Source organism: Mustela nivalis (genome assembly GCF_964662115.1).
Source record: "Mustela nivalis genome assembly, chromosome: 5".
NCBI lineage: Eukaryota > Metazoa > Chordata > Mammalia > Carnivora > Mustelidae > Mustela > Mustela nivalis.
The window spans coordinates 1720738-1735636 of NC_139024.1; the positions used below are offsets into that span (position 1 = coordinate 1720738).

The 14899-nt window shown below is 52.9% G+C and overlaps 1 protein-coding gene across 26 annotated transcripts in view; it reads right to left on the bottom strand.

The window, feature by feature from the left end:
* The window catches only part of AFDN (afadin, adherens junction formation factor), a 127279-nt gene that overhangs the window by 13922 nt on the left and 98458 nt on the right, over positions 1-14899 (bottom strand). For 15 of the 26 annotated variants that reach the window (XM_082730471.1, XM_082730464.1, XM_082730450.1 and 12 more), the window contains 7 exons: positions 11764-11829; positions 11255-11328; positions 10720-10838; positions 8964-9158; positions 8248-8339; positions 7731-7916; positions 3918-4916 (listed from right to left, as the gene is read on the bottom strand). In XM_082730471.1, coding sequence (XP_082586597.1) covers positions 3918-4916; positions 7731-7916; positions 8248-8339; positions 8964-9158; positions 10720-10838; positions 11255-11328; positions 11764-11829 — 1731 coding nt within the window. Of the gene's footprint in view, positions 1-1878; positions 1918-3917; positions 4917-7730; positions 7917-8247; positions 8340-8963; positions 9159-10719; positions 10839-11254; positions 11329-11763; positions 11830-14899 lie in introns of all 26 variants that reach the window. The other 11 variants (XR_014311717.1, XM_082730458.1, XM_082730449.1 and 8 more) reach the window with 1 other exon arrangement.

A 14899-nucleotide genomic window follows, 5' to 3' on the forward strand; every position in this document is an offset into this window, starting at 1 on the left:
CCAGACAAAGGCCGAAGAGGGCCTCGGCAAGAAGTCCTGTGCAGTGAGGAGACGGCAGGGGCTCGGGCCAGTGTGGGTGTCCGGGGCTCAGCTTCTGAGCAAGTGAAGAGGTGGAACTTCTCAGCCAACAGGAACAGGGCTTAGGGTGACGAAGGTTCACCAGAAGGTCATTCAAGAGTCGGCTGACACGGACACGGCAGAAGGCACAGGTGAGCAGCTGGACAGGCATTTCGGGGGGAACACACTGGGGTCTGCCACGACCTGACTCCCAGCAGAGGTGAGACATGGGCAAGTGCGTACGGGTCTTTGGTCTGAGAGGGCTCGGGCCAGCAGCGCGAGTGGGGGTCTCAGACCGGGAGGCGGCCCTCGAAGAGCAGAGGGTGAGCAGAGCCAGGCCTGCCGAGCCGCTGAGCACAGCCGTCCTCCCCGTCGTCCCGGACGCGCCGTATGAAGGGCACACCGTAGACCCCGCACAGGGGACACTTCTCTGTCGCTCCCGCCACTGCCCTTCTCCTCTCAGAGAGAGGACCGACACCCAGCAGCGGAGGACTCTCCACGCCCTGCCAGCTGACAGGACTGTGCACATAAGGACACTGCTGGCCGTGCCATTCGTATTCACTGGGGAATCAGGCTAAGAAATGCTCAGACTGAGGTAGTTCAAGTCCATATTAACACTCGACATAGTTACCTTTTAAACAAAGAAAAACTCTGAAGTGTGTCTTTAAAATACAAATCTTGGTGTAACCCTTTCTCCCTGGGCATCACTCCTCTGCACAGAGGCCTCTCACCGGCCCACGGAGCGGGGGACCCCTCAGCCCGTGCGCCGGTCAGCACCCGGTGTGTAAGGGACACCCTGCGCGTGCGCCTGAGCAGCCGACACCGAGAAACCACTCTGAGTGTCCGACCGCCTGCCGCAGGTACACCTCCCCGCACCGAAGTATGGAGGGGACACCTGTGTTTTCTGTGTCCTGTGGGAAGAGTAGAGCTAAAGCAGTGTGCCCCTCAGCCGTCAGGGAGGGCAGCTGTGTCTGCGAGCGACTTCTCTTTGAAGCAAACAGTGCCGCCACACTGCTTGAATTTAAAGAAAAAAAAAAGAAGACAAAAGGCTCATCTGGTGCCCGGGATTTGGGACTGCTCACAGTCCCGTGTGACGCTGTCCATATTCACTTGGAAGCCGGCTGACAAAAATGACCTCAAGAGAACGTCACGGGTCCGCCAGCAGGCCGTGACTCTGGCCGACAACACAGGTGACGGTACTTGAGCATCGCCGGCACCGAAAGGCAACCAAACTTCCCCAATACGGACAGCGGACGCACGGAGCTGACAGCAGGAAGGGCTCAGCAATGCTCGGCCAACAGGACACCGCACGGCTGATAAACCAAGTGTGCCCAGGATTATCAATGACAACACGGAGGGTCTGCGGAAGGCCCGTGGGCCACCGGCAGACGGTGCTCTCCTAGAGACTTGCACCTGCATCGGCAAAACAACGTGAACAGGAGTTCGTGTGCGTTTCTAATAGTTGATTATTCCAAACCTATCACACCAAGGTAGTAAAAATGAAACATTATTTACTGCGAAATTTCTCTCATTTGCTCACGTGCTTATGACTACATGAGAACACACGGAATCAGTTTTATGACTAAAACTGAGAAAAGGTCAAAACCATAACAGACAGTACAGTCAAAATGAACGGAGGGAAGCCAAGAGGAACTAATCTAAACACACGGAGAGGCATGCTCTGGAGAGGATGCGGCTGCGCAGCCTGCTCCGGGACACCCCCAGGAACCGCTCCACAGAAACACAAAACCACCACCACTGAAAGGAAAAAGAAAATCGAGACAGGAAAAAAGTACCAAAGAGAAAGAAATGAGAACATACCAAATCTAGAACAGAGATTGCTGGCAGAGCAGTCTGCTGCTGCAGGTAACAGAGAAGGAAAAAAAAGAAAGACGAAGTGTGAAAACACGTTCAGACCTGTCCGCCACCGCCACCGGCGTGTTTGCTGCTCCCACGCGTTACCGGCGCCTGAAGGACACCCCGGCAAGAACAGCAAACACACACACCGGCTTCCCGAACTCAGAACCAGGAAAATGTCCACAAATGTACTACACACTTGAGTTTCATTATTTGTTCTTCTAAGTAGAAGAAACTTTAAAAAGCACAATCTCCCTGAGCTCTCTTACTTGGGAGACTAAGAGAGTAATCTTAAACAGGATTAGTGATAAATACACAGATACTTTTAACGAAATCATCGTACAAAACTTTCCAAATGTCATAGTTCATATGAACAGGCTCTGGAACAGTCAGTGTTGAGCCGTCTGGGAAGCCTGGCGGACCGTTAGTGAGAACTCGCTGTGGAGAGTAAGTGTAGAAATGCCACAGAGCAGGTGCTGACTCTTCACTAGGGGCCAGGGTGACCAAGGTGAAGGTGAATGATGTCTGCTGGTTCACCAGAGCAGCGTGGACCGCAGCCAACACGCTCTCCTGTTGGCGGGGGTGGGGGGTGGTGAGACCCGAGGCTGGGAGCGCACAAGGCTCCTGCGACCACCTCCCGCCACTAGCAGCAGAGGAAGCAGAAGACCCTGCACCGAGCACTCAGCCACCATGTGCACAGGGGAGGCCGGGGTCCTGACCCTAGAGTGGAGACTCTGCAAAGAATTTGGACACTGTTAAGTGACCCATTAGTCACCCGTCAGTTTGTCTTTCAAATTTTTAGAATGTTTATTACTGGTGACTCAGATAAACCCGTAAAATCATGTCACAGTTAAGATCTGGGCTTCTGAGACACTGCAGTGTTCCTGCTGAATTTGGGACCGAGTTCCACATACCTGCTGCTGAGAGTATGTGTGTAAGAAGACGTGTGTGACAAGTTTCAGGAAAATAATCTACAGGGCAAACTCGAAAAGGGATCAGACTGGGACTTTACGTATGAACAATTATCTAAGATTAGGCTGCGTCCTGACGTGGCAAGACAGAAACGTCGGACTGAACAGGTGTCTGCTCAGACCTCGAGTGGACCGTCCCAAATCCACGCTGCTGCTAGAAACCAGACCCAGAAATCGCGCTCCAGGCTGTCCTTCCCAGGACACCGGGCTGTAAACAAACCCATGGACGTGACCGGTCACTTAAGTGCTGGTCAACAGTTCTCTGGACAGGCTAACAAAGACTCTCAAATTTGGCACCTTAAGGGATCTACTGTGTTCTACTAACACGAATTTCACTTCGTTATTTGATTCGGAAGAACAAGTTACTTTTATCGAGGGGAAACACCCTCGATAAGCCCCGAACTCTCAGTGCCTCTATCCTGCCGCTGAAGCAGAGGAGCTTGGTCTCGGAGGAACCTGCTTCCTGAGAACCAGCGCCCCGTGGAGTCGCTGTCTGGTACTGTGGTTCTCAGCAGAGCTCTTTGTCACCGCCGTTCAGGGCTGATAATCGAGACCAGGGGTGAGCGCAGGACCTGCCCGCTGGCCGCCTGGGCGGCTCCGAGGAGCACAGCCCCCTTGCGGCACGGGCACCATCTCCCGCGTCTCCATTGCTGGACCGGGCTGCACCGTGAAGACAGTCTGTACGGCCCACCTGGCCTCAGACTCTCACTCTCTGGCCACTTAAGGAAAGGTTTTGCCAACCCCTGATGAGGATTATTACTGGTTACTAACAAACTAGTGATTATTAACTTGTCTTCTCAACTGAAGCGTTAACGAGAAGCTACCTGAGGAGCCAAGCTCCGTGTGGACGGGGTTGACTCTTCAACGTCTGCACCTCTCACCCTGGCTCGCCCTCCGGGACGCCGGCTAGCAGCAGCGGGTGTGGCACCACACGACAGGCCGGGGCCCTGGGGGACTCCCCAGGAGCCCGGCACGGCCGCCCCCAAAAGCGTCGCCCCGGGCACGCGCGCCCACAGCACCCGTCCCCTTTACCCTCGCTCTCCGCTCAGCCTCGAGGCGCTGCATGATCAGCATGGTGTCCACGTCGTCGTCCTCCTCGTCCTCGTCCTCCTCGTCCTTCTGTTTGGACTCCTGCAGCCTCTTCTGGAACTGCCACTCCAGCATGAGCTTCCGCAGGCGGTCGCTCTCCTCCGCGCTGCGCTCGGGCCTGCCCTGCAGCTCCTGGATCTCGCGGCTCAGCATGTCCACGATGTGCATCTGCTGCTGCTTCTCCAGCTTCTCCCTGGCATCCCGCTTCCACGGGTCCGGGGACAGGCTGTCTCCCGACGACAGCTCCTCCTTGCTGACCGTGACGTACTGCAGGTCTCTGCGCTCGATCGTGCGGGGCTGCTGCTGGGGTTGTAGCTCCCGGATGACGGTTTCCTGGGGCCTCTGGAGCGTGGAGGGCTTTTCCGGCTTCACGTGGGGGACGGTCCCCGGAGAAAATGGGGCTGGGTTCAGGGACTGGGAGCGCATCTGGCCCAGCTTCCGCTCCTGCTCCCTGCGCTTCCTGTCCCGCTCCTCTTCCAGCCGGGCCTTCTCCTTCTCATACCAGCGCTGGTGCTCCTCCCGCTTCCTGCGCTCTGCAGCCGCCGCCTGAGCAGCTGCGGGTCCCGTCTGGCCGGTGGGAGGCGGAGGGAGAGGCAAGTCCACGGGGATTCCGTCCAAGTCCCCGGCATAGTGCGTGGGAGGCGGCGGGGGCGGCGGGGGCAGGTCTGTTTGGACAGGCTGGGACACGGCCGCCGGCATGGGCTGCACGGTGGCTGGCGTCTTCCAGCGCCCAGGGCCGCTTTTGGTCAGAGTGGACGCGGGGGTGCCTGACTTGGACGAGTGGTCCAGGTGCTCCTGGCTGGAGGTGCTGGAGCCCACGGAGGGGCTCTGATGGATCCACATGTCGCTATCGGACTTGCGGTCCAAGGCCGCCTCGATTCGACGCCGCTCTAGCTGGTAAGCTTTGTCCTCCCGAAGTTCCTCTTGGGAACGGGTAACACGCTGGGAAAAAAAAAAAAAGGAAACTGTTCTATTTCAGCTGCTTAGAAAAAAATTACTAAAAGTGCATTAATATTTTGTCTTCAGGGAGAAAACATTTTAGGGAAATCGTCAGGGGAGTGCGGAACAGAGGCTGAGACTATCAGCTCTGTGGTTCTATGGGATGCACGAAGTAGGGGCACCATGTTGGGGGTGGGGGAGGCAGGGCTTTTCCAGGGAATGTCTTTATCTGTTACAAATACGGGAGAGCTGGGCTTCCCGTCTGCCTCACGGGCGCGGCGCGTGCACACACGCGGCAGACAGTCAGCTGCTTCACGGACGAGCCTGGTCTTCCCCACTCTTGCGTGGGTCCCTGCACACACCTGCACTGCAGCTCTTCCCGCGAAGGACACTGAGAGGGTAAGTGTGTTTAGTGTAGTGCAATTCTGAGATGGAGTCACGATCGAATCTTAAACGCGTCAGCCATGGCTCCACCAGCAGATGACTGACTCTGGGGACTCTGACAGAGCTGGGCACACACCAGGACGAGCTGGGCATCCGGGTGTCTCTGGTCCCATCTCACAATGGTACAAAACGCAGTGTGTATGTGTGGAAGAGAACAAGACGAACATTCTTCCAGAGGCCTAGTCTCTGCACAACGGCACGTCTAAAAGTCGTTTAAATTGACAGAAATGATTCACTCTGATGTCAAACATTTCTTTCCTGTCCTATTAATGTGTAGAAATGAAAAGTGCAAATGTGGAAAATAAGCTGTTTCCTTTCCTTATAAAATAAGCCAACAACAAAAAAAGGAAGTATCACTTGAAAACACAGTAGCCTGATAGAAGAATGGAACATTTACTGCCCACATTTTGCTCTATCTGTACGGTGCCCATAGAAACAGTTTCTTGCTCACCAAGCAGTATCTAGACCCTCAAAAGAGGCAGGGGTTGGGGGCACTGAACCCTGGGGGGTCAAAAATCCACACACCACTTCTGACTTCTCCCAGACCGCGATGACTAACAGCCGACTGCTGACCGGAAGCCGGATGGAAGCATCAAGAGCCGATCACCCCGTCTTCAGTACGCCTTAGCACACACTGTACTCTTACAGTCCCGTCGCCCACAGAGAACACAGCACTACCAGGAAGAGAACGTACATTCGCAGCACTGTACTGAAACATGTGGGCACGAAAATGGACACAAGACGTTCAACCGATGCTGCTCACGTCGATGGTGTCATTCGATTTCCTGCTAGCTGTCGGACACACACTTTTCAAGTGGACGATATCAAAGGTCCTGCCTCAGACCTTCCACCGGCTCCTCCTGTCCACCGTGGCACCGAGCCTGCAGGGTCAGGCTCTGCTCTCCCTGCAGACCCGCGGCCTGGGGGCCCTTGCTGCTGTCTCCCATGTACCCCTGCTGAAGTCCTACACTGAGGCTCAGTCATGGCAAGATCCACAGAACTGACCCGTCGCCACACGGACCTCTTTGTGTTCCGACTTCCTCTTCAAGCTCACTGACCCCCGAAATGAGGCAGAAGCCAGCAGCAGATATACACTATGAACATGGAGGCCTAAGAACGATACTCCCACAAAACAGGAGCAAACGTGTAGATGACCTTGACACAGGGTAGGGACAGCTTCCTACGGGCTAACAGAAGACGTCAGAGGAGGCAGGCCACATGAGTACTCCACTGTGAAAGAGACATCTGGAGGAAAACCTCTTCTCCGCTAACTCCAGTGGCTGGTGGAGCACCCAATGGTCCCAGACAGACTGGGCCCGTGGGGTCATTAGGCCTCCCTAGGAAAGCGGCAGGCTGGCCCCGTGGACAAGACGGCATCATCTGTGACCTCAGCATCACTTCTTGCCCTGCATGTGGCTCCTCCTCACCACTACCTGGGCTCCCACCCCCCGACTGGGAGCCCTCCTCTGTCGTCCTGGCCTTCTCGGCTCAGCTCGGCCGCGCTTTCAACCCTGGGCTCCTCCAGCCACCCCAACGAAAGCACCACACCCAGAATTCACCATCCACAACCCATACCTGTTAAATCTCTATGCCCGCATGTGATTTCTTCTAGTCTTTCACAACCCAACGTCATCTTTCCAAACAGAAAAGCACATCTGACAATTCAACGATTCAGATGGACATTCCCTTCTCTACTAACTTGGATAGAACCCAAATTCCTCAGCTTATAGCTTCAAGCCCTTGCTGTGTGGTTCCAGGCAGCAAAGATCGGCCACTGCCCCCTGCCCCCTGCCCCGAGCTTGGTTCCTGCTCAGTGGCACGTCTCTGTGCCTTGTCCCTTGGTCTGAAAAGCTCTTCTGTTCAGTGCTGTGAGGTAATGCGGGAGCCCAGGTGCCGGTCACACAGATCGAAGGGAGCTCTGCCACCAGTGGGGACTCAGATCCCCAGCAGGACTCACTACACGTACTGACTTTATCAGCCTCATTTCCCAGCCACATGGTTAGTTCCGTGGGCAGGGATCACAGTCACGCCTGCGTCCCAGTGCCCGGACAGCTTCTGTACAAACAAAGAAAAATGCACATCACTCGTTTCTCCCTCCTCGAATCCAAATCCTGCCTCACAGACTGTAACGCAGGTGTACTGTTACAAACCCTTCACTGATCAAACATCTGGGGAATACAGCATCCCTCCTCACATCTCGTTTCCCTGCCTATCCCCTCTTTCTCAGTAACCAGGAACCCGGGAAAGAAGACTATCAGACTCGGTAATCTCCGACAGAGGGTGTCACCTGTCTCTGCGACATCATTCAGATTTTACCGTCACATGGGTTTATCGCTGAGGGCTGCGACTGTTCACAGAGCCCTTCTCTCTAACCTGAACCGCGACACTGGAATGACTGCTGTCCGCGTGCGTGCGCGGCTTCTCCTCGTAACTTGGCCACTGGTTCTGAGGCGCCGCCACCCGGTCCTGGGATCTGGAGGCGGGGAAGGTGAAGTACTCCCGGCTGTACGTCTGCGTGGGGATGGGGTAGGCCTCCGGTCTCGGTGGGGGGCTCTGCTCCTGGAAACCGGGAAGAAGCAAGAAATGTGAGCTCCTGGCAATTTGCACATAAACTAATTTAATTTCCAATGATCTGTTTTAAAATATAGTAGATACATTTAAAACTGTGTTAAAAATTTAAAGCGTTTGATCCTATACTGAGAATAATTAAAACATTTTCCCCTGATTCCCTCATTTAAAGCTAATTTCCTTATTGTGTTAAAAGTGAAGAAGGCCTCTGGAATTCTAAACACTGCTGATGTGTGGCGTGCATGTGGGAGGAGACAGGTCAGGGACCCTGCGGGAGGCCTGGGCATTTGCCACAGGGAGGATGCTCGCTTCGCTCTCACACCTCGGTGCAGAGGTTCCCGGTGGAGACAGATGTGATCTTGGCTGTTGCTCCGGGGGTGTACGCGCTCTTCCCTCCGGGGCTCGGAGGCTGATCTGTTAGAAAGGGTCGGGGGAAAGAAAATTTAACATTAGATAAAAAAAGCTATGTCACGTGACAGAGCTCCCTGAGGGTCGTGACCACGCGCCCTGCATCTTCCGTCTGCCAGCGAGGAGTCAGCACCCCACAAACAGTAGCCACGTGGGAGATCAGGGCTCACCACACCCTCTCCCCTCACTGGCGTCATCAGAGCCCCGAGTTATCAAGTGTCATCTGCAGACCAGGGGCTGGCAGACATTTCTGGCAACAGGACAGACCACCTTAGGCTTTGCAAACCTTGTACATGTTGCATATCCTTCTACTGATTCTTCTTGCTAACAACCCTTGAACAGGAGAAACACCACTAGGGGACCTGCTGGCGGTCTGCCCACTCCCGACAGAGACCGTATCAACAACGCGTCTAGAGCATGCATTGAATCAAAGTGTGCTAACCTAGTTTTTACGTTCTGCCGGGATTAGACAGCTTTCCATCTCTCTCACCAAGAGCACATCTCCATTAGCTAGTGCCCGCAGGGACTCCCACCACCCTGGGAACTAAGCAACCACACGGTGTCTCCCTAGCACCGACGGGAACTGTGCACGTCCAGGCCAGGGAGGGACAGGAAAGGGACCCTTCTTACTTGCCACGTTGGGGCTGGATCGGTGATCGGCCCGATTCTTCATCAGTCTGTCGTCACCCGGCAGTTTCTTAGGTTCACTGTACTCTGCCCAAGGCAGCTGAGGGCTCTCAGGAGATCCGTTTGTGGCTGAATTATTATAGAGCTCGAAACCTTCACTCTTTGGTCGGGGTTTACCTGAGCCACGACGGTCTGAAACTGAAATCAAAGTGTATTTGCGTGAGATTTTATTTTAAACACCCTATTTAGTCTTTTTTATTTTTTTTTAATATTTTATTTATTCATTTGACAGAGAGAGATCCCAAGTAGGCAGAGAGGCAGGCAGAGAGAGGAGGAAGCAGGCTCCCCCTGAGCAGAGAGCCCGATGCGGGGCTTGATCCCAGGACCCTGAGATCATGACCTGAGTGGAAGGCAGAGGCTCTAAACCACTGAAACACTCAGGTGCCCCCCTATTTAGTCTTTAAAGACAGATGAAACCTACAAATATTTAAAATTTCATAAGACCATATTTTTAGTGGGAGAAATAAGATAATTTTTTTAAAAATCTAAGAGTAAAATCTTTTTCTAGACAATCTTCAAAGCAGCATTTAACTGGCACTGATGGGAAAAGGTGCTCTTTCTAACCCAGTCTTCTTATAAACTCCACCTGTTAAGTCACAAGACAACTTCTAAAGTAACTTTTCAAAGTGGAAGATAAATATACTTCCCTCACTTTCTAAAACACACTAATTCTTTTAGTAGCTGGTGGTGTGACTGTCCACGTCCACTTTTGGCTTTCACGTGCCCGTGGGGCAGCCTGGGCATGTTCTCTGTTCTAACAGTTTTCCTCTGGGGAAAGGTCATTTCCTTCTTGGAAATGACCATAAGCTGTGCCATTAGCCCACCAATGTGGAAGCGTCATGAAAAAAGTGAGAGAAATGCTGGGTCGAGGTCTACACAACACACGGTTGGGTTGAGCTGCGCTCTGTTTATTCCGGCACACAGCAGGCCCAGGTTCTCAGAGGCTGTGGTAGCAGTCATGTTACCATTAGGTTGACTTCAGGTCCTGGACTTGGAGGAAGCTCCCAGAATACTGACTGACGGAGAAGGGAGCTCCATCAAGGCCAGACTTAGCAGCTGTGCACAAAGTTAGCAAAGTAAATGCAAGGTATATAACGGTTTAAAAGATAACGTGAATCCTAATGGGTTTTTCCCTGTGATTTCTGAACTAATCCTTTCTAAAAAAAGCCCTAAATTTCTTTCGGTTTTATTCTGATGTAGCAACAAAATCATGCTTCCAAGAGATGATCTCATCTCAATAACTGAGATTTTAATTTAAAGCGACCTATGTACAATAAGACAATCACATCCTGCACACGCAGGGCTGAAGTAACTGTTCATATGCAGTCCTACAGCTGTTTCAGTGGAGAATCCTGCTTGTTCTCTGCAGATTTCACGTACACCCGCATCCCCTGCTGCCTACGACCAAGCAGCCGGCTGGTCCCACGGGGGCTTCTGGGGGCAGGAACCTGGGGAACCACCACAGGGCCAGACACCAGATGCTGCTCTTGGCTACTTATCCTGGTCATCTCGCTGGAGGGCTTGCACCCTTGCTGGGATGCTGAAAGCAACAGCACCCAACCCCCCGAGATCCTGTGGCTACAGAGAGGAGGTCAGGATGCTACAATCCACGGGACGCGCTAAGTGGTCCAGACCAGCCTGCTGTTCCCGGCAGCAGTAAGCAAGAGACGACGCGCGGCTCCCCGCCACGAGCTCTTACTTCTCTGCATCATTGGGGACGGCTGATTGAGCAAGGTGGCCAGGCCGTGATAAATTGCTCCCTGCTTTGCTACTTCTAACGTCACCACAGAACTTGTTCTTGTCATGAGTTCTGCCGCCCTAGGAAGAAGAGAAGCACAAACGTAAGAAAATGAAATGCAGCCTGTGACCACCGACGGCTATTCTGAGGAACAGTTCTGACCTTCAGACCGACGACCTACTGCCCATTCCCTTCCTTTCAAGAGTAACTAAGCACGCATCTCCTGTTGCCACACTAAGAACGGTCAGAGGACACGCGGACATTCCCAGCATGTGCCAAGAGTATTTTTTTTAAGCTTCAAAGAAACCACTCCAAACTGAATAAGTATTTATACTCTGCTAACAAATGCGGTATCCTGGACACTATTTTACATTTAAAAAGGTGAAGAGTAAGGGCACAGCTTTTTAGCATCTTTTGTCTTCTAATTCCAAATGTGAAATATCCCTAAACATGCTAATATTCAGCTTGAAGCAAACAAGTACATAAACGACGATACCTTTCTTGAGAGAGTCCTACCAGACTCCGTCCATCCACACTGAGGAGCTGGTCGCCCGCAGCCAGGCGTCCATCCTGTGCAGCGCCGAAGGGCACGTGTTTTGGGCAGTGGGGACAGACAAGGGCAAGAGGAGGAAGAAGAAAGTCAATGGTAAGGAAGCTCACGTTTGTTTTTTTCAGCAAACAGTCTACATAGTCTACATGGTGTTTTCTTTTTCTTTTTTTTAAATATTTTATTTATTTATTTGACAGACAGAGATCACAAGTAGGCCGAGAGGCAGGCAGAGAGAGAGAGAGAGGAAGCCGGCTACCCGCTGAGCAGAGAGCCGGATGTGGGACTCGATCCCCGGACCCCGAGATCATGACCTGAGCCGAAGGCAGCGGCTTAACCCACTGAGCCACCCAGGTGCCCCTACATGGTGTTTTCTAAGGATAAGCATCAGCGGGGCCTCGCAGGTCATTTGTGGAACAGGACGACGGAAGACTTACATCTTTAAAACTGATACTAACCACATCCGCAGCGCCTCCTTTTACAACAGACTTGACGTAGATCCCGAGTTTGTCCTGACCAGCGCCCTGAACAAAAACAAGGCAGGACACAGTGCTTGAAGACACACAGTAAAAAAATACAAACCTCAGTAAAATACAACACAAATAAAAAAGTACACAGATAATCGTAAAAAAAAAGGCCTGCTTCTTGCTTTTCCATGAAAACCAGTACCAATAAAATTAACACTCTATTTGGTAAATATAAAGGAACGAACAGGAAACGTACCTAGTTTGTTTCTAAATCAAGGAAATCCTCCTGAAAAATCGATTACTAATAAGCCAGGTGACGAGGAGACGAAGACCGGCATCCTAACGGAAATTCGAGATGAGCTCTGATGGCCCTGGGTGCGAACGAGCCACAGCTACCCTCACGACTTACACTCGTCACCACTCGGAGACAAAAGCAATTTACTGGAGTCTTTTCTCATTCCAGTATTTGCCTATATCCCCTTATTTCCAAAGCTGTATTTTAAAATTTAAAACAAGAAAAAACTTCTTGTGGCATCCAGGAAGGGGCACTTAGGTAAGTAAAAGTAGGAGGACTGTGCAGAAAACGCTGCCCATCGGGGCAGTGGAGCTCGCGTGGCAGAACTCCAGACGAACGCGGAGCTGGGAGCCCCGAGCCCCACGGCCGGCTTGTCAGGACAAGCAGCTTCTGCCAAACAGGTTTAAGGACTACATGTCGCTCCCATACAGAATCACCAACGCTCGGCCTGGACAGTCCAACAAGAACATAAAAACCCGCAGGAATCATTTACTAGACTGGCCACAGGAAGCCATCGCATGCGCGAAATCCCCCTTGGAGCACTGCCAACGTCCCACAGCCGAGGACACGAGGACACATTTCGTAGCTCAGGGTAATTTCAATAGTCATGAAGTACTGTGTCATAAAAGGAAAAATACAGAAGGCGTCCCAGAGTTGTAAAGACAGTGAGTTCAAGAAACGACTTCATGGAAGCAAAGTTCCACAACACTGCGGATGCACAGTGCTGCCTTCACTGCTGCCTTCCGCTGACAGCCGGTTCGGAGACGACCGTCTGACTGGGGAGCGCTGCTGAGGCCTGTCCCCGCTCTCCGCTCGGGAAATCTAGCACGGAGCACAGCATGCCATTGTTTTCCGCGCCTAAAGCCATCTATTACGTATCTCATTACGAAAATGGCAAAGACTGTCTCAATGTAACAAAACAATTTTGGGAAACGGTATGTTTCAAATTTCATGTGGTTCCATTACCTGCGAGCTGCGTTTATAAAGATGCTACACAAGCTAAAACCCAGTCTTCTCTTTTGCAGCTCTCCCCCCATCTGGCCTAGGTTTTCCCATGTTCACCCCCATGTGCTCCTCAGTGTCTGTCTGTCCCCTGTCCCCACTCTGCACACCCCCTGCCCCGCCCCAGACTCCTGACTGCCTACAGACAGATGCACGCCCCTCAGAGGTCAGACAGCACGTCCACTACAATACGTAGCCACGTGCAAGCGGAGACCTCCGCTGTGTCCTCCTGACACACACACACACACCCCAAAAAGCAGTGAGGCAGTTGGCAAAGCTTGTCCTTTTCTGTAAATCTGAAATTTCACGGTAAACAAAATACATACACCAGCACTCAATAAACGGCAGCTTTTTGGACTGCAGCATGTTACTCAGAGAGCACAACAGAGCAACAGCCAACCCTTTAACCTGACTCTGCTCTGGCTGGTCCTGGGTCTCCCTGAATGGAGGGCCCTAACGTGCACTTGGGAAATTACTCCCAGCCAGCCTCACGCCATCTGCTCTGTAAAGCAGGCTATCCCCTCGCAGGCAATCCAATGAAATGATTTTGTCCCCCAGTATACTCCGTACTTCTGTGCAGTCTGTGACCGACTGCTTAATTCCACAGCCCAGCTGTCTAAGCGACCATTTCACTCCTTCGACAGGCATCCGCCGACTACTCACACTGGGAAGGGGCCTGTGCCTCACGCGGCACGCAGCCGCCCATTCAGACCAGTAGCCGCCCCCGAAGGGAGCCAGCAGCTCCACATTCCATCTCAGACAAAGGATACAAGCTTCCATCTGGGGAACCCCCTGGGAACCACAAATACTGCGCAAGTGACCGGAAAGCCTGCAGCACCTTTAGAGAGGCCGTTTGGGGTCCTATGTGTGCCGTGAGGTTTACAAAGTCTAAGCTCAAATATTCACGTAAAACTGATCACGTGATACACACACTGGACAGCACCGTGCCCGTCACATCTTCAGATGCAGGCACAAGTGTCCAGCCTAATCGTCCAACAGTCCCGGCAAGCCCTCCTTGCAGCCGTCCCGCTGGTCCCCAGGGTCCGAGCCTGGCGCCGCGCCCTGGAGCCGGAGCGCAGATCCTCGCCCTCTCACAACACACCGCACCTGGTGAACAGCCTCCTTTGCGCGCCCCCAATCCACGCTGCCTCCGTGTCCCCGTTTTGGCTTACGCTGTACTTTCTACAGCAATGTCGGATGCCACAGGTCTGCCAAAGCGCTTCCGTCGCTCACTCCTGGCTCACCTGCCACCGTCCGCCAAGCCACACGACTTCCCGACATTGGGCAAGATGTAAGCTCCTCCTCACCTGTGCTCCCGGGACGCTTCCCCGGGTCACCGGCTGCCACCAGTGCAGACGGCTCTCCCCACGGGCCTTCCCGGTCGCTGCCTTCCAGCCTCCGGCACATGGTTAAGGCCTTCCTCCTGAGCCCACCACGAGGCAGCCCAGACCCCATCCATGAGCGAACAGATCAGTACTCTACCCGTGCGCCAGGAAGCAGCTGGCGTGGCCACCACCGACGGAGCTGCTAACGCCGCAACATTCCAAGCTGAACTCGAAGCTAGGAAGCCTGAGCATTTCCGACTGTGGCACCACAGGGACTGCTTCCAGAAGCTGTCTGCCTTCGCTGTTGGGTGAAGGACGATGGGCAAGGCACAGCACTGAAGAAATGCTGTTTTCTTGCATGATGGGAATTTATCTAAGTTCTAAGCTACAATCACATCTTTAATTCCAAGTTCAATTTATCAGTCTGTCTGCTACTCAGAAAAGGAGATCTCCATCTGAGGAATGATAAGACAGTGATCATTATAGCCCTCAACTGCAAAGGCCC